Source organism: Brienomyrus brachyistius, chromosome 17, assembly GCF_023856365.1.
Source record: "Brienomyrus brachyistius isolate T26 chromosome 17, BBRACH_0.4, whole genome shotgun sequence".
Taxonomy (NCBI): Eukaryota; Metazoa; Chordata; class Actinopteri; order Osteoglossiformes; family Mormyridae; genus Brienomyrus; species Brienomyrus brachyistius.
In genome coordinates, this window is record NC_064549.1 from 12693971 (window position 1) to 12721939 (window position 27969).

General features: G+C 45.0%; 1 protein-coding gene across 1 annotated transcript; it reads left to right on the forward strand.

The window, feature by feature from the left end:
• Nucleotides 1-1114: 1114 nt before the first annotated feature.
• On the forward strand, nt 1115-26965 carry drd2a (dopamine receptor D2a). Its single transcript, XM_048982445.1, is given in 9 exon segments — nt 1115-1604; nt 18293-18591; nt 21561-21670; nt 22345-22481; nt 22722-22903; nt 24237-24323; nt 25120-25269; nt 25271-25478; nt 25859-26965. Coding segments are annotated over 8 exon segments (1350 nt in total). The 5' UTR covers nt 1115-1604; nt 18293-18312; the 3' UTR covers nt 26056-26965.
• Nucleotides 26966-27969: the final 1004 nt, after the last annotated feature.

The window sequence follows — 27969 nt, forward strand, 5'->3', positions numbered from 1 at the left end:
GGTTGTAAGGGGAAACATTGCCGAGAGAAGTTTTCAAAGGTTGGGGTGAAGTGTGGAAAAATCGCGACATAAAACATCCACAGAGCTGAAGGCTAACCTGGAGCAATCTGGAGTGGTGCTTTCAACCTACAGGATAAGCCGTACGCTAAACCAAGATGGGCTTTATGGGTAAGGGTCAAAGAGGACACTACTGCAGAAAGAAGCACTGCACTATTTGCTAAAAACCTACTTAGAGAAACCACAAGGCTTCTGGGAAAATGTTCTATGGTCAAATGTAACCAGCCTGAGCTCTTCCACAATGCAGACTAGCGATTTATTTATATGTGATGGGATGAAGTCTATAAAGAAAAGTGCACTCTACCTACAGGTAAATGTGGTGGTGGATCTGTAATGCTGGGGGGCTGTTTTGCTGCCTCCGGTGCTGGAATCCTTGAACATATTAAAGGAATCATGAAGTCAGAGGATTACTGTGGAATTTGAGAGTGAAATGTGCTACCCAGTGTCAGGAAACCAGGATTGGGTTGAAGACCATGGGTCCTGCATCAGGACAAACGTCCAAAAGTACAAAGGAATGGACTGTTTTAAACTGGCCAACAATGAGTCCGGATTTCATGCAGATATTCAAGAGCTGGAACAAAAGGCAATAGAAGACTGAAAGAAACTACCAGCAGGCAGGTGCAGGACGCTCACAGACAGGATGTCCTTGATGTGAAAGGTTGTGCAACCATATATTAGGGAAGGATGTAATTTTCTGTAAAAGCTTTTTTTTGTTGAATAGCTTTGGATATAGGCTTACTATTAAAATATTCTGAAGATACAAAGTTGTCATATTTTCAGTTACTTGTTTTTTGACTCGCATATAGATTAAAGCTCACAATTTTTCATTATATGCATAAATGCACTGAGGATAAATACGCAAAACGTAAAATGTGAATTGAGCACGCTACCGCCATCTTCAGGCTACCAAAATAGGATTTTACTTCCTCAGTGTGTAAGGTTTCAAATCATGTACACACGTGTTTCAGTAATACAATATCTCTGTGTGAGTGTAATATTTAGGACTGTGGCGCTCGCTCCGCCTTCGTCCTCAAACTGTGAAATTCATGGTGGTTTGTCTCCACAGTAAGTGCGCGTCTGAGCTGAAGGTTACCCGATGCGTAAATGCGCACACCATATATTGCAATGTGCCGAGAAGGAGCATCTGCACACTGCACCCGACCCACACCATCTCTGGCCGCCTGCTGAGCTTACATTTAATTAAGAGGGACTAATATCTTTTTTCTTTATTTTTCCTTTTTTCTTTTGCTACGCCTCGCTGTAGACTTGCCGCGAAGTTAAGAGAAAGGATATTATTGCGATCTGCTGGGGGTAAAAAAAAAAACCAAATTGCAACAGACCTTGTTTTTATTGTACACCTGACTCTTACTAATAAGCATCTGGTCCCAGCCCCCAGTCCTTATTACCTGCAGAACTGATGCGTCAAACGAAATATGGGAAACTCATGTACAAGTAACTGAAGGCGCACTGTTACGAGTAGCCTTGGATTTAAAAGGAGAAGGAAACTTGCTCCACGTTATAGTTTGAGAAAAGCTTATGGCTTGAAGGTAAGTCTCTCTCCTATATGGTCATTTAATCAATAATAAGCTTGAGTTACGTGATGCGTCTTGCGGGGAGAGGAGCGAATGGGTCATACTGATGGATCTGACTTTGTTAAAACTAACTAGGTATTCTCGTTAAATGGCTTCAACGCAAGATAGTATATCGGTTTCTAGTGAGCCAGTCACACCCTATGTCATATTTGCAAATTTTAATGAAAACATAATCCTTTATTAAGGTTTATTTCCACACAGAAAGAGTTCATTTCCGTCTCGATTTCGGTTCAATCGCGTTTTCTAATGACTCAGAAATAACCGGGGGGTAATTGACTGTAAAAAAAAAACTCTAAATACATAATGCGTAAACCGGTTTTTGGTAAAATACTAAAGCTTTAACGAGTGGAAAAAACAGTGGTATTATGCGTGTCTCTCTCACACACCGTCTTACTTATACCAAAACCATCGGTTATACTGAACACTTTGACCCATTATGACTATCTGCTAGAGGATCCTTAATTAAACTTCAAGTTTTCTGCATGATCACAGGATTGTTCGAGAAGTTTCTAGTAAGGTGTTATGAGGAGAGATAATTTAGCAGAATGTATTTAGCAGTGTGTCACGAGGCTGGTAAATCATAGGCCATGCCTGTAGGAGACATCGCTGTAATTAAAGATTCTTGTGTTTCTGACTGTACCGTGTAAAATTTCCCTGCCACCGATTTTACAGCAAAACATGCTGCAGTTTTTCTTATCGCCCCGAAATGCTCTCTCATCCTGGTTTTAATATCCTGTAAGTATGAAATGCAGTGGCATGTGCAGGGGTGTGCGAGTGTATTATACACTCTAAGAGACGTCTGCTGGTGTAACCGGTCAGTCCCTGCTTATACTCCGCATTGTGTTTTAGGGTGTTATCAGGTGTGTGTGGGGTGCAGGAGGAAGGGATATTACAGACGGCGATGTCCTTCCCGAATTTTATTGAACCTGTTAGGAGCAATAAGGAAAGGGGTAAACTTCATATGCTCTGGTCCTCTCGCTCTCTCTTCCCGCGTGTGCAATACACCAAAGGGCGGCGAGCCAGAGGAAAAACGCGCACATTATTCAAACTAAACATAAATGGGAAATGATACAGAAAATAATGTTAATCTAATACAAATGAAAACATACCTGTTGGGAACAATAAGGAAAGGGGTAAACGTTATATGCTCTGGCCCTCTCGCTCTCTCTGCACAAAGTAAAACAATGTATATACTTATGTATAGACATGTTTTCTATCCCCTACGTATGATAAGTAATAAATCAAATAATTATACAACAACTGATTTATTAACTCGAGGGACCCTGCCACTAGATCCTCACCTCTTCCCACGTGTGCAGTACACCAAAGGGAAGAGGAAACGAGGTCGGGACCCTTATAAAGGGGAAAAGACAGAGGGAGGGGCGATGCAGGACAAGAGCATCATGGGAAAGTTTAAGGGATATTGTACCCATTGGGTTAAACAGAAAAAGGAAAACAGAATCTTGTATAATTATAAATTAAAAGTAAAATAACAACCTGTTACACTGGGTATGTGTATCGCTGTTTATGGGAACTGCATTTACCTTCAAAAAGCCTGCCTCACTTGACAGGCTGCAATCTTTGCATCCCGCTGTCAGCTAACAGCATTGTACACGCACGTATAGGGAAATAAGCAACAGGACATGGATTTTTTCGGTATAATATCAGCTTAATGGGTCAGATGTGATTGTGGTAGCTTGTTTTCACAACGGGGAGCATTAGGAATCAGCGGATACCTCGACGGCAGAACAACAGCACGTGAGGATCATTTCTCAGACGCACCTAGAGGTCGTCTTACAGCCCTTGCGATGGGAACCGCTCATGAGCTGCAGTAAGCTGAGTGGGGCTTCCTGGGGAGTTAGACGGCATCTGCTTACAGGAGCCCCACATTATGTCCATTGTTTTGGGGTGTCCCCTGAGTAGGTGGGGCTGACTGCGTCCCCCTTTGACATCATAGGTTATCGCACTTGGTACAGTGTGTCGACACCGTGTTCGTATCTCAGGGCACTCTGTAGCACCTTGGTCACAGGTTCGCCTTTAGCTGGCCCCTCTGACTGCACTGATCCCAGTGTGAGCCGTTTCAGTCAGTCTGAGGATCTCCATCAGAGCTGCTGCTATTCTTAACCAGCAGGAAATCAGGAAAAGCAAACAAGCACACAACCATGTTGTATCATGCTGTGGTAGAGACACTGGACGCCCAGCTTCCTGCCCGACGTATTGCGTCAACCCTAGAGTACCTTCCTGTCATAATTCACCATCACTTTCTGACTAAGCATGCTGATTAGTGACATTTTCCCATAATGCATTGTGGCCATGTCTTGCTTGTCAGTAGAAAGTAGACTTTCAGCATGTCCCACTTGTGTAAAACAGCTGATAGGATTACATGCACTACAGTGTGTTTCTCCACCATCTGTTCTCAGCTTACTTACATGTGCTGTTTATCCATTGGCAGTTGACTTAATAATTGAACATTTTACAGTGTATTAATTACAGTAGAATGAAGCCCCTGTCGAATTACCTTCCCAAAGTCTATATACTTTCTCCTCAGATACAAATATCTGCAAAACACCGATAACTGGTGTTAGCACCAGGAGACCTTGAGAGACGAAAGGTGACACTGGGAGGATTATGGGAAACTGAGGTTAAAAACCAACAAAGGCTCTGTTGTTGCGGTTGAGTCCTTAATGCACTGTGTATGTGTATGAGCAGCAACTGTGCACATTTGCGGGCAGAACGCCCCCTTGTAATGAGGAAACAAGCATCAGCAGTGAATTTTATTTGACTGTGTACAGAGCTACATCTTACAGTGCTGGCCAACATGCAGGGATTATCCCCCTGGTGCTAAAACTATTACTAAACTGTCCCAAAGTGGGGCTCTCCTCCGTGGCATGACTCTTCTCTCTTTTGATTAATGCTAATAACCACTGTAATGCTTATATTTTGCACCAGAAATAAAGTGGTTTTGTACATGGCCTCAAAACAGATGTTCTGCTTCTTATCTAAGATCCGATTGGTCTTACTGATCCTGTTTCATTGGACTTTTGTTAACGTTAAACTCCCATAAATGAAGTCAAAGTCTCCAGCTGTTGTACTTTTGATAATGGTTACTAGAAGACATCTTTAAAATAAAAACCAGAGAAACCCCCCCCCCCCCCCACAAACACACACACTCCGCTTTTGCCTGCTGTGGGGCTCTGGTGTGCAGCGGCAGAGCTAATGAGCCCATCAGCGGCTCGTTATCTTTCGGTTCTTCGGCCTGGTCTGATGGGGTGGATGTGCACTTACCGCTATTGCGGCCAAGCCCACCGAGGGGGCAGACGGCGGTCCTGGAGGGCTTTGATAATTGAAGGAGGAGTGCAGACTCTTCCCCCTCATCTGTCCTCTCGGCTGGGAAAACAGCAAGGAAAATCTTAGCATTATGGTCGGTGCCCGTCTGGTCCTCTCCCATGTGTCTTTTCCCTGTTTGGCCAGCATTTCCCACTGGCCAACCCGTTTGGTCTCCCCATAGTGTGCTTCACTGCACCCTGGGCCACTGCATAACTCTATGGGTTAAGTGTGTGGATCAGAGGCTGACAGTCATGAGTTTGAGGCTCCATTACGTTCTTCTTTTATTTTATTCTCTGATGCCTGTATGGTTTTGTCTTGTTGATGGGTACCTGCCTTAGCCTTTTTCAGTATGTTCTGTTTTACTCGTATTCATTGATTCCTCCAAGTGCTGGTAGCCCTCTGTGTTGTTCTATTACCTAGTCGCTAGTGTGTTAAATGTAATTTACTCTACCTGTTTCTTCTTGTCCTGTGCCTTTATTGATTGGATGGGTTTGGTCATGGTCCACACCTGCCCCTTATTAGCTCTTGTTATCTGAGTAAGTACCTGCCCTCATTCTGTTCTTTAGTCTGTCATTGTAGTTCTTACTGCATGTTTGTCTCCCAGTCCTGCTCCCAATTTTGCTCCAGTTAGTGTTCATTTTCTTTCTGATTTATTTAATTGGTTTCTTGTGTCACCTGTTTTCTTTTTGACCCGTCGTGATCCCTTTATTGTCTGATTCCCCGCTTTTGTGTTCTGCTTGTTAATTGAACCTATTTTTGCTAAGATCTACTCTGTGGGTCCTATCTCTTTTCCGCCTGCGCCATGCCTCACTGTAACACCCTTGGATAAATATTATTACCCCTAATATAAACACATTTCACACATAAATGCTTTGAATAGAATGCCCCCCCACCTGTCACTGCTCGCTTTTAAAGGGAGATCTGAATAAGGACACCATTCCTGTGCCCGGCCCCCTTCCCTCCTGTTTCCGGAACCATTCCGACCTGCGCGAATGTGGGCCAGAGTGTGAGAGAGAGTCGGTGTAGCTCTACCACGACTGAAAACATCCCCGAAAGCCTCTGTGATATTTTAAATTGCCATCGCCATAGAAACCAATGCCCTTTCTCACACAACTGCTTTGTGGTACATTGTGTACAAACAGCTGATGATCAGTATATACATGCATGCCGATTTTTTTTTTTTGTCAGTCTTAAGGTGCTTATTGTTCATGAAAGAGTTTAAGAACAGTGTTAGCAGTAGTGCCTACATAATAAAACATGGATAGTCCAGTAAGTGGTAAAGTGTCATCACCATGAGGCCAGAGCTGAAAAAATGTCATCCTAGGTAATGTGACCAAGTCCTCTGAGGAACTCTGATTGGCTGATACGGGCCGTGTTTAATTATGTTGCATTATCCCAGCAAATCTCCCACGCTGGTTTAACTTGATGAAGATGTCGAATTCAGCTTTCACGCTTATAAACAGTGGCTTAATTAAAGGCAGCCCCACGGGCCGCTTATCGCTGCTCTATTTCCGCCGGGATAATTACCTGAACGGCTCAGACCCGGCGTTCCAGATTAAAGTTCTTGATTCCGTCAGCCTGTAAGTGTAAAGAACGAGTGCTCCGCTGACTCCTGCTCTCTCTGCAAGCCGTCGCCACGTGTGTCATGTGACCAGCAACAGCGATAACTGAAAGCCGAGCTGATTGGCCGATGGGCTCGGGAGCCTGAGGTGTTTCCCTGAACAGCGGCTTTCGCGTAGGTGTCTGGTCGGTGAGGAGGTCCCAGTTTAAAGTAATTGAACGCAGACACTGGTACCACAGGTACACTGCCCTGAAAAGACAAGACAGAGCAACTGCATATTTTATCAAAATTCAGTTTTGACTGAAATCGAGACTCTTGAGCTCTGTGTTTATCTTGTGACAAAACGTCTTAGTTCAGTTATGCTGGGTTTTGAAGAAAAAAATCATTTACCTACCTAATACACGTGGACAGTCAAAAAAACGTGCAGCTTTTTTTCCATTTCTTTGTTAGCGCAGTTCCTGTGTTTTGCCCTTGTGGATGAGTACAGTATAGTGTGCTAAGCAACCTCATCCCTCTCTATCACCTGGATGGAGTGTCTGCTCTGTGTTTATTGGTGTTAGGGCTGCTGTTCCTCCGTGACGCTCACTTGCATCTGGAATGATTTTGCGCAGTGCTACCTCAGTCAGCCTGGAGTTTATGGAAGGAGAAGGTGCATGCATATTAACCCAGCTGCAGTGAGACTGGTGATAAGAAACCTGTACGATTTGCTGGCAAAAACAGTGAGCAATCGCAGAAAGATCTCCTAAAATTTGGAAATGGGCTTCGCCGTTGAATGCACCATTATTTGCTTCGTTTGAGAGCATGACAACCTGTGAGATTTACATCTCACAGCCGGGACATGGCACAACGGGCTAAATGTTCGTGAAGAACATGCCACTAGGAAACGACATTATGAGACATTAACTTCGGACCAAAAAGTGCACTTATTGCACCGCCAAATGAAATGTATCTAAAATAAATTTGGGACTGACAACGAATCTGTCCCAGAAATGGTCATACAAGGATACTGGGTCACTTCAAGACAATCACTCCAGGATTGCTGCTGTGTATCATGCCAGTCTAACCAGTCCATGCCCATCTTGCCAGTCTAACCAGATAAAATAGGCTTTTTAATACATCTCTAGGACACAGGAAATGCAAGAGCAGCCAGACATCCTTCAAATCCTGCCTTTTGGGATTTGGCAGGCAGCCAGAGCCTTTTTTTGTGATACGCTAAATGCTCACAAAACTACCTCCCTCGACTTCTTCATCAGAGTACAGCAGTCGCAGGAGGGGGTAGTGGATTGTGTATGAGGCTTAGGGGAAAAATCAAGTGATCTTTCTTCAGATTGGTGCTGTAAGGGGGGTGTATGGAGAAGGGCTTAACCTTCTCACACATGCCAAGGACTGGACTTCCGTAAGAGCCGCTTCATGTTATGGATATTCCAGCGCATGTAGCTCAGGGTGTCGTGTGCCTGCACCTGCCTCTCGAAACATCTTCTGGGGGGCTCAGAACTTCTCCTACAGTGCTGTCCCTATGGCACCACATATCAGGGTGGGTGATAGTTCATTTCCCCTTTTATCTTGTTTTATGCAGCTGTATATTCTGGAAACACAATAATAATGGCATGACGTACAAGGTGCTTAACTGCCTCATGCCAGATGCTTCTTGGGATAAGCTTCACCAGTGTTGTGTTCAAGTCACATAAGTTTAGTTTGAGTAAAGTCTAAGTCTAAATGGGGGGGGGGGGGGAGGGTGAGTCCAAGACAAGACCATTACCAAAGCTGAGTCCAAGTTCAATTCTGGACTTTGAATCTGAATTCAAAAACATAAATTGAAGACTAAACAAACATCTATTTTTTATATATATTTTTCTAAAGTAGTTTATAAATACAAACACTTTTCATACTTACAGGATTTGGAATCACTGACAGATCCAGATATTTAGCCTGCTAGATATCTCACAGCTATCTGCGACGCTTCAGTGACTCCACTGAGATCCGTCTTTAACAGCGCCAATTTGCCAGCACACATTGAACACCGATTTGCCTCTGATCTGGGAGTTTTGTTGTCGATCTCTAAAAGCTGTCAGCAAGTGGAAAATCAGGGCTAAAATCATGTAGTGTGAACTTAGCATTAATTATTGAATTCAGGTGTTTCATTCAGACCCGTTGCCACAGGTGTATGAAATCAAACACCTAGTCATGCAGTCAGGTTTACAAACATTTTTGAAAGAATGGGTCGTTCTGAAGAGCTCAGTGAATTCAAGCGTGACACTGTCATAGGACGCCACCTTTGCAATAAGTCAGTTCATGAAATTTCTTCCCTGCCTGATATTCTACAGTCTACTGCAAAGTGTAAGTGTTTAGGAGCAAGACCATGTATAATATACTGTATCAGGGTCACCGAGTGCTGAGGCGCATATTGTGTAAAAGTCGGCAACGGTCTGTTGACTCAATAACTGCAGAGTTTCAAACTTCCTCTGGCATTAACCCCAACACAAGAACTCTGCACCGGGAGCTTTATGGAATTGGCTTCCATGACCGATCAGCTGTGGAGTTAAAAATCACACTTCTCTGTCTATCAGTCTGATGAACGAGTCTTGGTTTGGTGGATTCCAGGAGAATGTTACCTGCCTGCAGTGTGCCAGCTGTTTGGGGGAGGAGGGATAATGGTATGCAATATAATGGTCTAGGCCCCTTATCTCCAATGAAGGGAACTCTTAATGCTTCAGCCCCAATGCACAATGCAAGGTCCATAAAGACATGGTTGGGTGAGTCTGGTGTGGAAGAACTTGACAAGGCTGCACAGAGCCCTAATCTCAACCCCATGAAACACCTTTGGGATAAACTAGAATGGAGACTGTGAGCCAGGCCTTCATGTTCGACATCAGTGCCTGACCTCACAAATGCTCTTCTGGATGAATAGGCAAGAATTCCGACCGATACACTCGAAATCTTCTGGAAAGCCTTCCCAGAAGAAGGGCAGCTGTTACAGCTGCAGAAGGAGGACCAGCTCCATGTCGATGCCAATGTATTCAAAATGGGAAGCAATAAAAGTGCCTGTAAGTGTAATGGCCAGGTGTACCAATACTTTTGTTAATATAATGAATAAAAGAATAGAAAATATTATTGTCAACTAAGGCCTAAATGATATGTTAAAATACTGCATCATGTAGTAGTTATTAATTTTATTGTAACATGACTGTACCCTGCTGGACACATTTAAAAAATTTTCTCAAACCAAACAATGCGCATAAAACAATATCATGTTCCTTTGAAAGGCTTTTTTTAATTAGCAAACTTTTTATATATACACAATGTAAAGTGCAGACTCAACTATGTAACACTGTGCATATGTTGCAATTGTCACTCTCTACACAACAACAACGACATATTGCTTTTTAGAAGTACAAGTGCAGTGAGAATTTTGTATGCTATGTGGGCACAGCATTTCTAAAGCTACCCAGCAAACATAACATCATTGGTTTTAAAATATGCCCCAGTGGCTTAATTTCAGCACGTAGATACCAATGTGCAGCCCCATTCACCGAATACTTTCATCCAAAGCATCTCGCAGTAGAGGGAGCCTTGGGACTTGTGAAAGTACAAGGATCAGATACATGAATTTAGCACGTGGGAATTGATCTGACCCCCTGGTTGGCAAATTTTATCAGTAAGATTTAAAAATGCTGAGAAATACTGAAATGTCACCTAAATACAGTTACAGCGATATAATGTCTGGACGATATGAATAACTGGATACTAAATCTGTCACGGTTATTTGATTAAACTCGACTATTAAAAAGCATCGGGAAAGAATTTCCTCCTCGACTGCTCTGCATTGTGGGGGGAAGAAAAAACAGCATGTAGTGAATGAGGATGTAAATGAACAGCGAAGGCATCAGTTGTGTGGAAGCACTTCACGTCTAAGCTGAATGAAAATGCAGCTGCCTGTCAGTATTGCAAAGCAGAACTTAAATATTACCATTAGCATGACTGAAATGCAAGTACGTCTTAAAAGAAGGCATTCAGGTTTGACTGACTCACCCAGTAATGTAAGGTTAGCCATAGATATGTGCTTTGTCATCACAATGACTTAAATAATTTTGCTTAATTTACTTTCTACAATCCCTGTATGTCATAATAATCACTGGCAAAACAAGGATTATTCCCGTGGCTTAGCTGCGTCATTTTACATAATACAGTACATGATAACCATATGGGGCGGCATGGTGGTGCAGTGGTTAGCACTGTTGCCTCACACCTCTGGGACCCGGGTTCGAGTCTCCACCTGCGTCATATGTGTACGGAGTTTGCATGTTCTCCCCATGTCGTCATGGGGTTTCCTCCAGGTACTCCGGTTTCACCCCACTGTCCAAAAACATGTTGAGGCTAATTGGAGTGCCCATAGGTGTGAATTGTGTGTGAGTGTGCCCTGCAATGGGCTGGCCCCCCCATCCTGGGTTGTTCCCTGCCTCGTGCCCATTGCTTCCGGGATAGGCTCCGGACCCCCCGTGACCCAGTAGTAGGATAAGCAGTTTGGAAAATGGATGGATGATAACCATATGTTGTGAAGGGCTGAATGATACTGGAAAAAGTTTCCCTTGCAATATTTAAAGTTTTTGCAATATTTAGGAGCTGAAAATCACTATATAGTCAAATAGAACTTGTTATCTACAAGAGTTGGTCAAATAAGTTGTTGTTACTGTGAAAAACACAAAGCAGTTCTGACAAATGACTAGCTTTTGCTCAATATTCTCACAATAGAATACAAAATATATAAATACAATGGAAGATGAATGTCTTCTCGTGACCAGTTCTTGTTTGCTTTACTCATTTTTACTCACTTTTGTTTGATTTCATCGCAAACACACCACTCTGTCTAGGAGTGAGTCCAACAGTAAAGATGATGATTGTCTCAGAGAGCACACGTACAGCACACGTACAGCACACGCAGAGCACACGTACAGCACACGCAGAGCTCATGCGAAAGCAGCCACTGTAAACTTTTTATATAGAATTTTTTTAAACATCCATCCATCCATCCATCCATCCATCCATTTTCCTAACCGCTTATCCTACTGGGTCACGGGGGGTCCGGAGCCTATCCCGGAAGCAATGGGCACGAGGCAGGGAACAACCCAGGATGGGGGGCCAGCCCATTGCAGGGCACACTCACACACCACATGCACACCTATGGGCAATTTAGCAACTCCAATTAGCCTCAGCATGTTTTTGGACTGTGGGGGGAAACCGGAGTACCTGGAGGAAACCCACGACGACACGGGGAGAACATGCAAACTCCACATGCAAGTGACCCAGGCAGAGACTTGAACCCGGGTCCTAGAGGTGTGAGGCAACAGTGCTAACCAATGCACCACCATGCCGCCCCTTTTTTTAAACATGTACTAGATAATGTTAAAAAGGAACCATCATTAAAATTGCAAAAGCTCACTAAATTTTGGTTTCTATGACAGTAAAAATGTTTTAGCACAATTTATTGATATTGTCTCAACCCAGCAGACAATTGCGGTTGTTGCGATGTGGCAATTTCATATGCATGAAATGCTTTGGCAGTTTTAATATCGCACATTTAAGTGAACACCAAGTAAAAATTCACCCAAATGCATAACAAGACTGAGTCCATCCACATGTGAACTCGAGACTAGACTCAAGTACCCCAACTCTGGCTTCAAGGGTGTTGCTAAGATCTTAAGACATCAAGGGCTAAACCCAGAGACCTGATCTGTCCAAGGGTCATCATATTAAATTCTCTCTCTCTCTGAAGTTGCAACAATCGTAGCACTACAAAGGTTTAGTGAAACGCAGCCCCAGACCAGTACTGTTGTGATGTATGGGATTCTCAAACTGAGAATATGGATGTTACAACACCTGCGGCAAGCAAGTCATTCAGGGCTCGTTCAGATTCGTTTGTGGCTTCAGCCCCCGACACCCCAGGCTTGTGACACATCTGACCTTGATAACTGCAGGTTAGTCATTGTTGTGAGCCACTGTGCAACCCTTCCAGAAACAAGACTGTCAGCATTTTGTCATTTCTTTCCATAGTGCTGACTTTTTAGGAAGGACTTTCACATCCAGGTGTGGCATCGGGGATCTCTTTCCTTGACCAGAGAGGAGCAGATGTCCTTCATGAAGGAGATTCTCTGTGATTCTGCCTGCTCACACCTCCTGGGTGTTTCTCAATATGAGTTCTTGACAGTACTTGTGTTCTCATGTGCCCGTTTCATGTCATCTTTCATTGCTAAAGCTCAATTCCAATAAAAATATTTGGAAGTCGTTCTTGCTCCGCCCTAAATTTTAAGTATATAACAACAGTGATACACTACAATTCACTGTGAACCCAAGTTCATTCTTGGGAGGCAATACAGCAAGACCAATCTTGCCAAGACCACAAGTACAATATTTGCGTTTTCGGTATTGAGAAACACCCCCTTTCAGTCCTTCATTTGAACTTAAACTTCTGAAAGTCTTTCAGATAACCCCAGTACAGGTTTTATTCTGTAGCAATGCTAACCTAATATCTGACCAAGTGTTGCCCTGCATGTCTTTTAATGAAAGAGCTCTCATCTCCTTCAGCTGCTTACATTTCCAAGGTCTGAACCTGATGGACGTACAATTAGCATAACTCACACTATCCCACAGCCGTTGGGGGGGGGGAAGGTCATAAGGGCAGGTTTTTGTATAAGTGTAACTCTGAAGCATATTAATTGAAAATCACTGCCCACCTTGGGATTCAAAGGCTGATTCAGGAAGGAATTTCATCTCCAAGAAGAATCCCTATGAAATAACTATGAGACGACAAACCTTAGTAGCAAAATGAAATAAGTTTTGCAGATTGAAATTGTCCTGCACTCCCTGTCTACGCGATTTTGTGCTAGAAAGTCTTGGTCCACAATCTTCATTCCAGAACCCGGTCCAAGCAGCTGCTTTCCGACCAGCACAGGGAATCTAGAATGGGCACGTGTCAGCTAAGGCGTCGCAGGACATGTGCTGGGCAAGGCTGTGGATGGGGTGGTGGAGATGCCAGTCGTAAAATTATCAAAGAAATGGCTCAGGTAGATGCGTATGGACCTTGTAAACCTTCAAGCTGTCAAACCAAGTATGTGGCAGGTCATCATACCAACCAGTAAAGCCCCAAATCATGTTTGTGTGTTTGTGTGTGTTGGGGGGGGGCTCAATTGACCCCTCTTCTATCTCCAAATGTAATTCATCAACCGTGCCTCAAAGTGACATTGACTGATTCTCCTTTAGTAATATGGAGAAACACAACACACTGTGCTTGTAATGGCCATTTATGTTGGCTTTCACCTTTTGGATTAAACACTCTCTGTATTTATTGATCGCCCTCTCTATTGCACATCCTGACATCTGCCCAGTAATGGAGTCCCATTGGCTAGCAGGTGTTGTCATCAGATTTGTCACCCATTAGTTGTTATACTCCATCCTATTCAAGTGATCTCGTGTCTTTTAAGCACACAGGAGATGAGACTTCAAAGGGAGAACAAGGGCTGGTTATAGAATTTCAATGATTACTGGCTATGTTCTCACAAAGCGCACGGTTGCCTGAAATTAGATTCAGTCACATGTTCTGCATGGTTCTTCAAGACTCAGAACTCGTCTGCAAGACTGATTACTGCAAAGCTTCTTACAGGAGAAACTTTTGTTGCAACAGTGGACATACCCTAAAAATGAAACCAAGATCTGAATCTGCAAAATCCAGGGAGGAAGGGTTAATTTGTTTCTGCATTGCCGAATGCAGTTAAGAGCCCTGTTTCTCAGGTGAAATTTACAACAGCACCATTAATTTAGCAGTTTATTTGCAAGGCCGGAGCTGGAAGCAGCACCAGAATTTCAGTGCTTCTTCAGTACAAGTGACAGGCGTCCTTATAAAGACGACCTTCTCCCTCATTCCCACTCTGCCAACAAGCCTGGCCTGCCGTCCCACTGAAGAATACATCCAAATTCATTACATTTGTATGTGTTTTTCACTGAAAGGGGCTCTTATTCAGAGGAGCCTAGCATCTCCTCGAGTGGAAAAATGTGTTCAGTGTAGAACCAACTGAAAATTATGGTGGCTTATGATGCCTATTTAACTCAACATGTCACTGGGCAAGCAAATTATGACGCTTGACCAGAGTCTCCCTTACATTAGGGCAGTGTCCCCACCTTCGGACAGTGTCCCTACCTTAGAACAGTATCCCTACCATCAGACAGTGTCCCCTACCTTAGGACAATATCCCTACCTTTGGACAGTGTCCCTACCTTCAGATAGTGTCCCCTACCTTAGGACAGTATCCCTACCTTTGGACAGTGTCCCTACCTTCAGATAGTGTCCCCTACCTTAGGACAATATCCCTACCTTTGGACAGTGTCCCTACCTTCAGATAGTGTCCCCTACCTTAGGACAGTATCCCTACCTTTGGACAGTGTCCCTACCTTCAGATAGTGTTCCCGACCTTAGGACAGTATCCCTACCTTTGGACAGTGTCCCTACCTTCAAAGAGTGTCCCCCACCTTCAGACAGTGTCTCCTACCTTAGAACAGTATCCCTACCTTCAAACAGTGTCCCCTACCTTCAAACAGTGTCCCCTACCTTAGGACAGTATCCCTACCTTTGGACAGTATCCCTACCTTTGGACAGTGTCCCTACCTTCAAACAGTGTCCCCTACCTTCAAACAGTGTCCCCTACCTTAGGACAGTATCCCTACCTTTGGACAGTGTACCCTAATTAGGGCCTGTGCTTCCTTGGAGGTGCTTCAGGCTCAGAGTGACCCTGCACTGGTTAAGCAAGCCTGTAAGATACATGGATTCTAGCTTTGATATTTAGAAAGAGATCTCATGACCCAATAAATGAGCACTGCCTTTGGTGACTTATCCATCCATGCTGTTCACCAACAGGCCTTATGTAATGGTGCATAAAATTTAGGTACATTTTACATTAACTGCACCTTCATAATGCATTCATTATGCATTCATAGAACATTCAGTGCACCTTCATAATGCATTCATAGCACAGTCATATGCAGCATCTAAGTATATCTTGTTTACATATCTGAAAGCAGTTCATTCATAATACTTTTAATGAACAACACATGACAGCTGAAATATACTTTATAACAAACTTAATCACATAATCATATAATGTTTGTTATTAATGTATATTAAAGCTTTTAAGGTGTTAAGATGTTTAAGGTATACTTTCATGCTGTTTATGAATGTTCTATAAATGCCTTGTGAAGGTGCACTGAATGTTCCACGATTGCATTATAAAGGAATTACTAAATCTCTGGTGAAATGTGGGCTTATTAAATAATTCAGGAAATCAAGTAGATTCTTCTTCCTGCCACGTACTGCCTCGACAGGGACCTGCCTATTAATTTCACCGTCTAGAGGCAGCAGTTATCAAATCAGGTCACTCACACCGGATGACGTGGTCCGTCTGCATCCTCGTCTGCATACTGCAGCAAGCTGTGCGTTAATGAAAAATTATACACAGCCCCCGTGGGCAGGGGTTGTAGACCCTGGGTCCTGCTGTACATCCCGCCGGAGCACCATCGACCCAGGGTGATGCCAGGAACGCCCAGTCCAGGTCGTCATCTGGAGTCCTGAAGGTGTAAGATGCTGTAGTTTAAGCGACACCAGACAGCTGACACTTGACACACCAAACAGAGTCTCTTACAGTCCAAATGACTATTGGAATGTGTAGCACCTGTGGGAGAATCACCTGTTAGACCTTAAGGGCAGTGTCCCCCGCCCAGGTGACCCAGCTCTTTGGCTCTTGTACCATTCAAATAAATAACACTGGTTTCTCTGCACACTGCTTGTTTGGCGAAGACGTGCAGGACATTCACCTGCTGAAGGCCGCGGAACGTAGGCTGTGTCTCCACACGCCACTGCCCTTCTGTAAACAATACCTGTCATTATGACGCCTGTGTTTGTCTATAGTCACCACGCATGTAGCGTTTTTTTTCATGCTGAAAAGCCTTCTGTTTAGAGTGTCAGTGCCAGGATGGGTGTTAACGGCCGGGCTGAAAGCGGGATCAGATGGTAATTAGCAAAAAGCTGCACAGCATAGTAAACCACTGCTAAGCCTCGTGGAGCATGTGCGAAGATTAAAACCACCCGCAACGCGACCTGGATCTTGGTATTAACAGAGCTTTCCGCAGTGAAGCATATCTGAAAGCTGCTGTTGCTCTCTCACTAGCACCACCTGCAGGCAGGCGCGCGACATTGCTGCTCTCTGACCTGCTCTCTCCACTTCCAGCCCCCCAGGTAAGAGCAGAACAGATTTAGATCTTGTTTATCGTCAAATCCCTGGAGGCTCCGTGAGGAGTTTCGCACAGAGGCCCTATAGGGAATTCAAAGACTTTGAAGATTTTTCTCCTACCCTTCCTCTGTTTCTTTATTAGGAAACCACAGCCCTCTTTGACCTTTTCAGGCTGCTGCCCTGCACAAAGAGACAGTGCTGGCCCTTTTCCACAGCATCTATCCAGCTAAGCCTGCTCTCAGTAGCATTTCCAACAAAACCACCTCCCGGGGCCCTCCATAGCCTTTTATCGATGGGTTTAGCATTTTCCCCGCCACTTGCGGCTACCTCAGGCCAGTCCATGTCGAACCTGTACCATGGCGAGAGTGCCCACGGACGTGGGTATGCCTCCGGGTAAGGTACACGCATGGCGTTTATCAACGTGCACAGAAAAACCTCCAAAGCGAACATCAATGGGAAATTTCATTAGGCAGAGTGAGGGATCGTTTCGGTCTGCAGGGTCACAAGTTTATTGGAAAAGTAACATCAATCCGATGGGGAAGGGGCAGGGATTGACAGGAAGGGGCAGGGGAGAGGGGATCTGAGGTAATGGCGTGCAGATTAGCACTCTACGTCCTTTAAGGGTATGGTGGTAGACACCCCTCATCCCCCGAAAATCCAGGAATTGACAGCAGCTCCCTGACAAACATGCAATTTCCTGGGAATCTGTCGTTACATTATTGATCGGCGATACAATTAGCCAGCAAGAAGTTTTACCCCCACAGTCAGCACTAGAGCAGGGTTACCAACTGTCATACATCTGGCGTGACACTCGCGCTTCCTGACTCTCATTCTCACGCAAGAAATCTTTCGGCAAATCTATGTGATTCCATTTTAAACCTAAAATTAACTACACCAAAAGCGTTGGGCCAGTTTGCAAACCCTACAGACAATTCATAAGGTAATAAAACTGTTACATACATGTGAATGTGTGTGCAGACTTGTCTCCAATTGAAAATTTGATTCCTGCTAGACGACCAAAGTTCTTAGACATGGGTGATATCTAGTTTTTAATGGATATATCATGGTATATGGTATTTTGATGGTATTTTAAAAAACAACATTGCCCCGACATTCCCCAATAAAATTCATCCTGGGGGCTATACTTTTGAACAAAAATGACTGTGGTATCCTGTACTGCAGTACCACCAACACCCCCTGCCCCGGTTCTCCCCCATCTGCCTCCCTGAAATCGTAATGCCTACGATGGCAAGTCTGACGTGGTTTGACTGCACAGCACAGCACTGCCGAACACCAGCAGTCTCTCCAGTGTTTAGAACAGAGAAAGGACAGCAGGCCAAGGTGAAGCTCGGTTTGTTTTTCAAGACTGTGGTCAGATCTCGTTTGAAGCATGGGGGTGTCTGGTCACTGTGGGGCGGTAACCACTTCCTGGTTTTGGTAGCTGTTGATGTTTAAGGAGGCCCCTGTCCCGTGCTTGTCCCCAGGCCTCTCCCACACGTCCCCCATGGATTTCCTCCCCGAGTACAACGACAGCGACGCTATCCATGGCAACGGGACTGGGCTCGCCAACACGACGGGTCGCGCCCCCAGACAGCCGTACAATTACTACGCCATGCTGCTCACTCTGCTCATCTGCGTGATCGTCTTCGGCAACGTGCTGGTGTGCATGGCGGTCTCCAGGGAGAAGGCCCTGCAGACCACCACCAACTACCTGATCGTCAGCCTGGCCGTGGCCGACCTGCTGGTGGCCACGCTGGTCATGCCCTGGGTGGTCTACCTGGAGGTGAGTGGGAGCCGGCGCGTCACGAACGGGCGCGGTTACGGTTCATCTCTCTTAGTGTGGCGAGTTCCGGGTTCAACTGAAATATAGGATTCCACTAAAAAATGACAGGACTTACAGTTAATGTGCAGGTGTCAGATGTAGCCTGAAGGGTTAAAACTTGGTTAGGTTTTCTTTGTACTTATCTGTAAAGTTTCATGCGTTCGGTGTTTCTTTCTCAGCTAACATATTAGTCAGCATTTATAGAATAATGTCGCTTTACGTGGGATCACCTATAGGAAGACAGTGCCCTGGGAAAATGGGAGACCTTAAAACGGAACAGCAGCGTATTTTACATGCTAATGTGACCTGGTGACCAGTGACATTTGTGAAAGGAAGCAGCGCAGTGCTGGGGGGGACAAGACCACTGGCCCCATTTTTGCAGGTCAGGTCGGTGGGGGGGGGGGGGGGGGGTTTGTAGACAGCAAAAGCACACATTGGGCTCCTGCAGTCACATGATTCCACAGGAATTGATCATTTCAGGCAGTGTTTGATTACGTGACTTTGTGCAGCTATCCGCACACTGCAGGATTAATGGTTATCACAGTGTTTTAAGTAGTTTAGCTGAACTGTAAAGTAAAACTGCAATTCTCAAATAAAACCTTTGCGCTTATCAGTTTCTCCTTCACTGCTCAAACCCCCGATGTCAGAAAGGCTAAACGTGTGCGCAAGAATCTCGCATGCTACGGCTTTACAGAAAATTGTCAAACTGAAGATTTAAAAGATAGTCTTGCAAAATGTATTACACCATCAGCAATGCGGCCTGTGCTTTGGAACTTAAAATGGCCGAGTTATGTACATCTTTAAGAGGATAGTCATCGTTTTATTAAGGATTCTGAATAAAAAGTCATTTATTTGTCCAATAAAGCTAAAATAAAAAGTAATGTCTCTAATAGAAGGCTTGTACATGAAATGTCAATATAAAGAGTAATTGCTGCTGTATGATTTCACTGACAAAAATGAGGAGCATTAAATTACAGTAGCACAGTCAGTACATCTGAGACAGCAATGAAAATACCGGTGGAGATGTGCGAAGATGTGGGCTCAGCTTCTGTTTGTTTTGCTCAGTTAGACCCCAGGCTGGTGAAAAATAATCCTGGTTTCAATACCAAGCAATAGTCTCTAGTTTCACCCTTGGAAAATTCTGTAACAGGTGCCATGATAGAAGCGGCACGATGCTTTAGCGTGAGTTTGCTTAGCTCATCACTCTTCTTCTGCCTGGCAGGCATTATGACAATCTGGTCTTGGCCTGATGCAGTCTGAGCTCCTCCGCGTTAATGTGGTCTCACGCTGGTCCGGGGTGCTCTTAGTGGAAGCCAGCAGTGATCTACACTGAGATAAGCATAGACTGATAGAAGGGGAATGTAATTAGACACATTTCTCTGCCTACTTGTATTTTCTGTATACATTCTCGAGGTGTGCAGCACTGCTTCCGGTAGCTCTTGGCAAACAGACCGCTGCACAGTAAATAAAACTGAGGAAAGCACTGTACATGACATGTGTCCTACAGTGTGGGAACATGCTAACGCTAAGTAGTGAGGCCACCTTGCATGCCCTGTTGCTATAATGTTAAGTGTCCTATACAGTATGTTGCCCCGGGGCCTTAGAGAAATGTTGTTTCATCACACTTTGTACATGTACATGAAGCTGCTGATGACACTAAAGTAACCTTGAACCTTGAAGAAAAGCAGCCAGTCAGGAGACTGAAACTGCTGATGGATGGAAATATGGGGCTCTCTGATGAACGTGAGGAAACATGGCTACAACATGAGAGATGTTCAGTAGATAAGTCTGGGGTGTAAAACAAAGGAATAGCCGAAAGGATCCGTTTCACCATTATGGCTCAAGAGACCCACCAATGTAGCTTTTCAGGGCCAGGTTTTATGACCAAATCTAAATCCCGTCCCACCGATTGAGTCTTAGTGTGACAGACTGCCAGGAATTGGCTGCAGATTGTCGAGAGACAGACCTTGGGAAATTCAGAGAAGAAAGTCACAGAAACGTCGGCGCACTGAAAAAGGCGAGGCAGCCAAAGGGAGGGAAGGGGGAGGCGGCCAAAGGGAGGGAAGGGGGAGGCGGCCAAAGGGAGGGAAGGGGGAGGCGGCCAAAGGGAGGGAAGGGGGAGGCAGCCAAAGGGAGGGAAGGGGGAGGCGGCCAAAGGGAGGGAAGGGGGAGGCGGCCAAAGGGAGGGAAGGGGGAGGCGGCCAAAGGGAGGGAAGGGGGAGGCGGCCAAAGGGAGGGAAGGGGGAGGCAGCCAAAGGGAGGGAAGGGGGAGGCGGCCAAAGGGAGGGAAGGGGGAGGCAGCCAAAGGGAGGGAAGGGGGAGGCGGCCAAAGGGAGGGAAGGGGGAGGCGGCCAAAGGGAGGGAAGGGGGAGGCAGCCAAAGGGAGGGAAGGGGGAGGCGGCCAAAGGGAGGGAAGGGGGAGGCCAAAGGGAGGGAAGGGGGAGGCGGCCAAAGGGAGGGAAGGGGGAGGCGGCCAAAGGGAGGGAAGGGGGAGGCCGTGGCACGACACGCTGCCAGTGTACAGGATTTCTCTGAAACTCAATTAAGTGCATCTTCATGTTTGGCAAGAAACTGCTCGTCATCCTTGAGGTGTCCTCTTGTGATGGCATGAAGCTGTAGAGGACTGGGTCGCCCTCTTGTGGCTAGGCAGACCTATAGGAGTGCAGCAACACTTCTCCAAAACAAATAAAAAAGACACAGTTGGGTAAATGAGGCTGACAGGAATCCAAAACGGTGATCTTCCACCAATCTTCGTTGCAATATTGTTTACATTGTTTATTAAAATAAGTGCTTTCCTATGAAATAAACACAGTTTTATTTTTGCAGAAATAACGGTTCCTCTACACAGACCCAGTGGTTGAATGTAGCAGGTCTTGCATTGCATGGAATGGGGTGTAGCTGCTTCTATTGCTCGTTTCCGGTTTGCTCAGGTGGTCGGTGAGTGGAGGTTCAGCAAGGTGCACTGCGACATCTTCGTGACCATGGACGTGATGATGTGCACAGCCAGCATCCTGAACCTTTGCGCCATCAGCATCGACAGGTGAGTGCACATGGTTCGCTCCCTCGGTGCCTGTGGACGTCTTGGGGTCTTTAATTGTTTTCAAGCATATATAATATTCAATACATTGACTATGCAGATGGACATCAGATGGACTACAATGCTCATTTGCGGACAGAGATCCCAAAATATGAAGCTCAACGTTAAATTATTATGTATAACTACTAAAATGTTTAAATTAGCAGCATGTTCACAATTGTCATAGCAATTTCAAAGAATTGTGTAATGTAAGTTTAAATCAAAGCCTTTTAACGTTCGTAAATAACAGTGTTCTCAGTGACCTAGATGTTGCTACAGAACCTTAAGCCTAAGCCTAGCCCGGTGTTCGAGCCTCTGCGGGTCCCAAGGTGCATACCAAGAGGATGATGAGATATAATGAACATCAAGTAGGTCAATAGCAGAGGGCAGATCAAACTGGCTGGCTAGTGTGAGGGATTGAGGGCAGGCCCAAGGCAGATCGATAGGCAGCCATTACAGGGACTAATGGGGAAACTCACGGCACACCTGCAGTCATAAATGTCACCATGCTGGACTGTATCTGCTGTGAGGGCACGCATGTTCATCAAGGAAATCAGATGTTTTAGTTTCATTACAGTTTCTCAACGTCTACTTTCCTGCCCCGCCATCCCATTACCCCTTCCCCCCTCCGCCCCCAGGTACACAGCTGTTGCCATGCCGATGCTGTACAACACGCGATACAGCTCCAAGAGGCGGGTCACCATCATGATCTCCGTGGTTTGGGTCCTATCTTTTGCGATATCCTGCCCCCTACTGTTTGGCTTAAATAACACAGGTAATTTTTTATTGATATTACACAGAAAAGCCCTAACTATTTACTCATCCACTCAGACAGATAATCAATCAAAAGTCATGATCCAAGCTAATTGAACCGGAATTTGTTGAGTTGAATTTTCCTGTGAAATTCCACCCAGCAGGCTGATGAAAGCAGAACTATGTGTCGTATTGAGTATTTCACTCACGACGGTGTTGGTGTCCCCAGTAACCGTGCACTATAAGCCGCATTCACTTTCAGCCACCCGCAGCGATGCCCTATGCGTGATCGCCAACCCCGCCTTCGTGGTCTACTCCTCCATCGTCTCCTTTTACGTGCCCTTTATCATCACCCTGCTGGTCTACGTGCAGATCTACGTGGTGCTACGAAAACGGCGCAAGCGCGTTAACACCAAACGCAGCTGTCCGGCGATGGACGCTCAGGTAGACGCCGTGGTCAAGGTGTCCTCCCTACAAGGCGGCTTGGTCCCTCTGCTCCAGCTAGGTGGCACTACAAATACCATTTAGCTGAATTAAAAGCATGAATCAAGCAAGATGAAAGAGCTGCAAATAAAATTGCTTCCTTTCATCACCGTTTACAAAATGTTTTCATGAAATTCAGGCACTGTTCTTATGAATTGTGTAAATTGCGCATGTGATGCTATAGCAGGAATTAAACTTACGCTATGTGTTAATATGTATACGGATGATGCACTGATGATGCTTCGGCAGATTGACGTTCGCCCTTATAGAATAATTATGAAGACGAGACCAGGAAAAAGAGTCAGTTTTTTGTTGATGTTCTGATTTAGCATGCAATTGAAGCATGGAAAGGGACAAGCGTAGTTGCAAAAAGATAAATCAATAGCAAGTCAACAAGATACAGAATAATAGGAGACAGGGAACAGAAAGGTTATCATGTGGGTGTTCAACAAAATGCATGTTTAACGGGTGCTTACACAAACACAGTCTGGCGTGAAAACGAAAATGTTTACCCAGGAAACTAGACATGATATTTCCAAGAGTGAGGTCATCGCGATACACATCTCTATGCACTGCCAACAATCTGATACATTAAAGATACATATGAAGCGACTACTAGTACGATACTATATGATTCACCCCAATTGTGATGCACGACTTGACACGACTTGATTCAACACAATGCAATTCAACGTGATACTGTCATGACCGAAGGGTCAGCAGGGGAATTACGGATCGGGGAATCAGGGTCGGGAAGCCAAAAGGTCAGGAATATGTGGTGTATTCCGCAGAAACATCAAGGCAGGTACAGAACGGTAAACAACGTCAATGACCGGAATGGGGAAACAGACTTGAATGCGGACTTAAATACACAGGACAAATCGAAATAACAGAAGACAGCTGATAGCAATCAGGAATTCACACGAGGTTAATGAAGGGGGCGTGGCACACAGGAGGATCGGATGATTGGTCGTGACAGATACCATGCGGCACATCATCAGACATGCTTCCAACTCTCATGAGACTTGACCGAGATTGGTCACTTATTGGTCAGACTTCTAAGTAACAAAGGCATGGAGCTTCTACTAATAATTATAAATTAATTAATCAGATTTTAGCGATGCACAGATGATAGAAATGATGCATCCCAAGGTCATTCCAAATTAAAAGTGGTGAACAATTTTTTAATCAGGGCAAGAACATCGTTAATTTTTATGCTGGTGAACCGTACCATCGCGACAAGAAGCTTGTTTCTCATAACAGTGGGGATCTCCCTTGTCGCCTTGCCCCCTAGGAGAAATGCACTCACCCTGAGGATGTCAAACTTTGCACCACAGTTGTGAAGTCCAATGGCAGTTTCCCCATCAGCAAGAAGAAAGTGGTACGTCAGACTAGTCTTTGCTGATGGCATATAATGACAAAGAGTGACATTACTACCAGCACAGTAAGTCAGACCTTTTCAGCGAAGCACTTTTATTTACAACATCGTTTAAGATTGCCTCCAGTTTCTATAGGGAGATGATAGTTTCTCTACTATCATGCTCAGCAGTAAACAGGCCATAACAGACTATGCTGGATTTATAAGTGCTTTTCCAGCACGTTCGGAGAATCGGATCTCTGGTGAAATCCAAACGCTGCAAAGGGATGTGTTTATAGAATGTTCTGATTGAACACTGATAGTTGGATAGACAGTAAAACTATGTTTTTTACTAACAACAACATGTATCGTTTCACTGCTCCCATTGGACGAGAACATGTCTCAGAAGAATTGTGACCAAAACAGAGAGACTCAGAAGGCCCTTCTATCCTCAGGCCATAAGACTTCTTAACCTGGACATACCACCACAGCCTTTATCATAATACAAATTGAACTCATAAACTCATAAATCTGCTGACACTAACTCACTAGCCTCAGAACTATGGTTCAGTCCACAACACAATTGCACATGGCACTTAACCATAGATGGATTGCTGTACTTAAAATACATGCACACTGTACAGTAAGATATACTATTACTTAAACATACTGTATGCACACTGTATACCTGCTATATTTTCTGCATTTATGCACAGTGTTCGGAGTGACTAGGCATACATTTCTCTATGTTATACTTTGTATATGACAAATTAAGGAATCTTGAAATTAAATGCTGAAATTACTTTTTTGCAATTGAAAGATTTTCCTCCAGGAGGCGCTGCAGCATGCAGATGGCACCGAGCTGGAGATGGCAGCCGAAGCTGGCAGCGTGGGGGAGAGGAGGCTGGGTCAGCCTGGGAGGCCCCTCCAGCTCGCCTCGAGCGCCGCCCCCGAAGCCTGCCAGAGCTCGGCCCCCGCCCTCGTCTGGGGACAGTCCGCACGCGGTGGCCAGGAACGGGCACGCCAGCGACGACCGCGCCCCCCCCCGGGTCACCAAGGCTTTCGAGACGCTAGCCTTGACCAACGGGAAAACTCGCACCACCGTCAAGAGCCTGAGCAAGAGGAAGATCTCCCAGCAGAAGGAGAAGAAAGCCACGCAGATGCTGGCCATCGTTCTGGGTAAGACACGCCCCCCCTTCTGGCACAAGACCAGGCACCAGAAACTAGTAACTTAAAGATCCAGCAGTTATACTCCTGAGGAACTTTGCTGTATCTCCATCCCACCATCCATTCATCCATCCATCCATTCACCAGTTTGCATTCACTTGTTGGATAAAGTGAACTGTAATCGCTGCAGTAAAATATCAATATGAATAATATAATAAGGTTTCAGACCATCATAAGGACATTCAAATACTGAAATTTTATGCATATGAATAAAATTCAACAATAAAACTCTAGATAATTATGATCTATAATGAAATGAGGGCAGAAAGGAAAGGATATGAGTTTCATATTCACTGTTAATGTCTCCCTCTCTCTCTTCCTCTATCTTTCAGGGGTGTTCATAATTTGCTGGCTGCCCTTCTTCATAACGCATATCCTGAACACTCACTGCACCACCTGCAAGGTCCCGGCAGGAATGTACAGCGCTTTCACATGGCTGGGCTACGTGAACAGTGCTGTCAACCCCATCATATACACCACCTTCAACGTGGAGTTCCGCAAGGCGTTCCTCAAGATCCTGCGCTGCTAGGGCCATGTTTGAGCAAGGGTCACAGGGCCCGGGAAGGGGAGAAAGACCTGCTCCTGCCAAGACCTGGGTCTGGCTCCAGACTGTGAAATGAAGGACCTGTTCATGGGGTCTCAGTATTAACAAGGATGTAAATAGAGAGACATCTTTGCATCACCATTTTAATTGATCGTCGTCTTTGACCAACGGAACCTCTCCACGTCACTGGTAGAACAAGGAGAAATACATTCAAGCCAGATCAGGAGATCTATTTCTGGGGGCCCAAGGATTTACTTGCTTTCTACTCGCTTTCTACTCGCTTTGACAGGACACTCAGATGTGCAAAGAACAATGAGAATAAAAGAAAGGGGGGAGGGGTGTTATTGAGGGTGTAAACTGATGGGCTGTTTCCAGAATCTCTTGTGTTTCCTGGAAAGCGGCTTCTGAACTCATGAATTCAGTATTAAACGAAATAACATTTACAACTGCAAGACGAACATCTATGAGCTTTAAACACTCTGAAAAACAAACCATGCTAACAAATCATTCGCCGCACGTGAAATATAAAGAAGCAGACCGTGTTGCCATTTGGCACAAATGTATTAGACGACCCCCGAGGGTGTGTGACATCTGCATTTGCCGCGAATACTGTCATCTTTTATAGACTGTTCGTGATGTTAAACCCACTGGCCAAAACGTAATGTATATAAGGAAATGGATCCAACGATGAAACGTTTTAAATGCATGTCCTGTTTTCTCTCAAATTCCTGTCTCACCTATGTTTTGTTTACCAAAAAAGCACAAGGGTCACAGGGCACATTAAAAGCTCATGAGAGTGTTTTCGTCTTGTATTTATGTTCTTGTTTGAAAGACGGAAATAAACTGGAAGTGGTGTGAATGCTGAATGTGAATAAAAACGATAAATGTATTAGGGAAAGAAAAGTGCTGTACTGCATTTCTTCATTTGGGGAGTTTAAGATTTGTTTAGGTTACATGCTGACTTGGCCAATCACAATGAAGGGGGGGGCAGAGATTGATTCTGAATCTGCAGGCAAATTGGGAGACTCCACGCTTTGCTTAACTGAGAATCATTTTAGTGCGGCTATCCTCACACAATATTAAGCGCATCAGTCATTTCATTTGTTTGCAATCAATTAATTGATGATCAATAAAGTTGGACTTGATGGATGCATACTTAGTAGGGCTATTAGGAGTGGGTCTGAAGCGCTTGTAAAATCACCCCGAACAGCAAAGCTGCATCTGAGCTTTAATTAGGACTGCTTTGCTGGAGAAGACATGCATATTTCAGAGGCATGAGCGGCTGAGCTTCAAGGGGTTGCCGCGTGAGCCCCACAGAAGGGGGGTGCAGGGGGGTTGGGGGGGCATCTCAGCCCTCATGAACACAGTCCTCCTAATAAAGTACGCTTGTCTGAAACATCAAGCGAATCTCGGTTTCTAACAAAATAGCCCCCAGAGTGTGGAACGAAAGGCGTTCCCCTAAGATGTGGATCAGCATCTCCCTCTGGTCCCCCCTCCCCCAGGACACGACACCATCACCTTCCCTGGGCCCAGTTGTGCCACTGCAGATTTTGGGCTCCAACAAAACATGATATTGGGCCCCCAATTCAGACCAATGCAATTATGTTCCAAAATTTTAGGACCCCTGCAATGGTCCTAATTTTTCCCCCCTTTACGACATCCCTGCAAGGTACAGTGAAGGTATAAATACATATAAATGGGCAGGGACGGGGGGGGGGGGGGGGCGCAGGGAGCTGGGGCATAGCCGCATAAAAACACTTACAGAGAGCCCAGCGTGTCTGCATGGAGCAGCACTTAAGCACTGCATAGCACTGCATAGCACTGTGTAGCACTGCATAGCACTGCGTATCACTGCATAGCACTGCGTAGCACTGCATAGTATGTATGCACTTAGGAAGG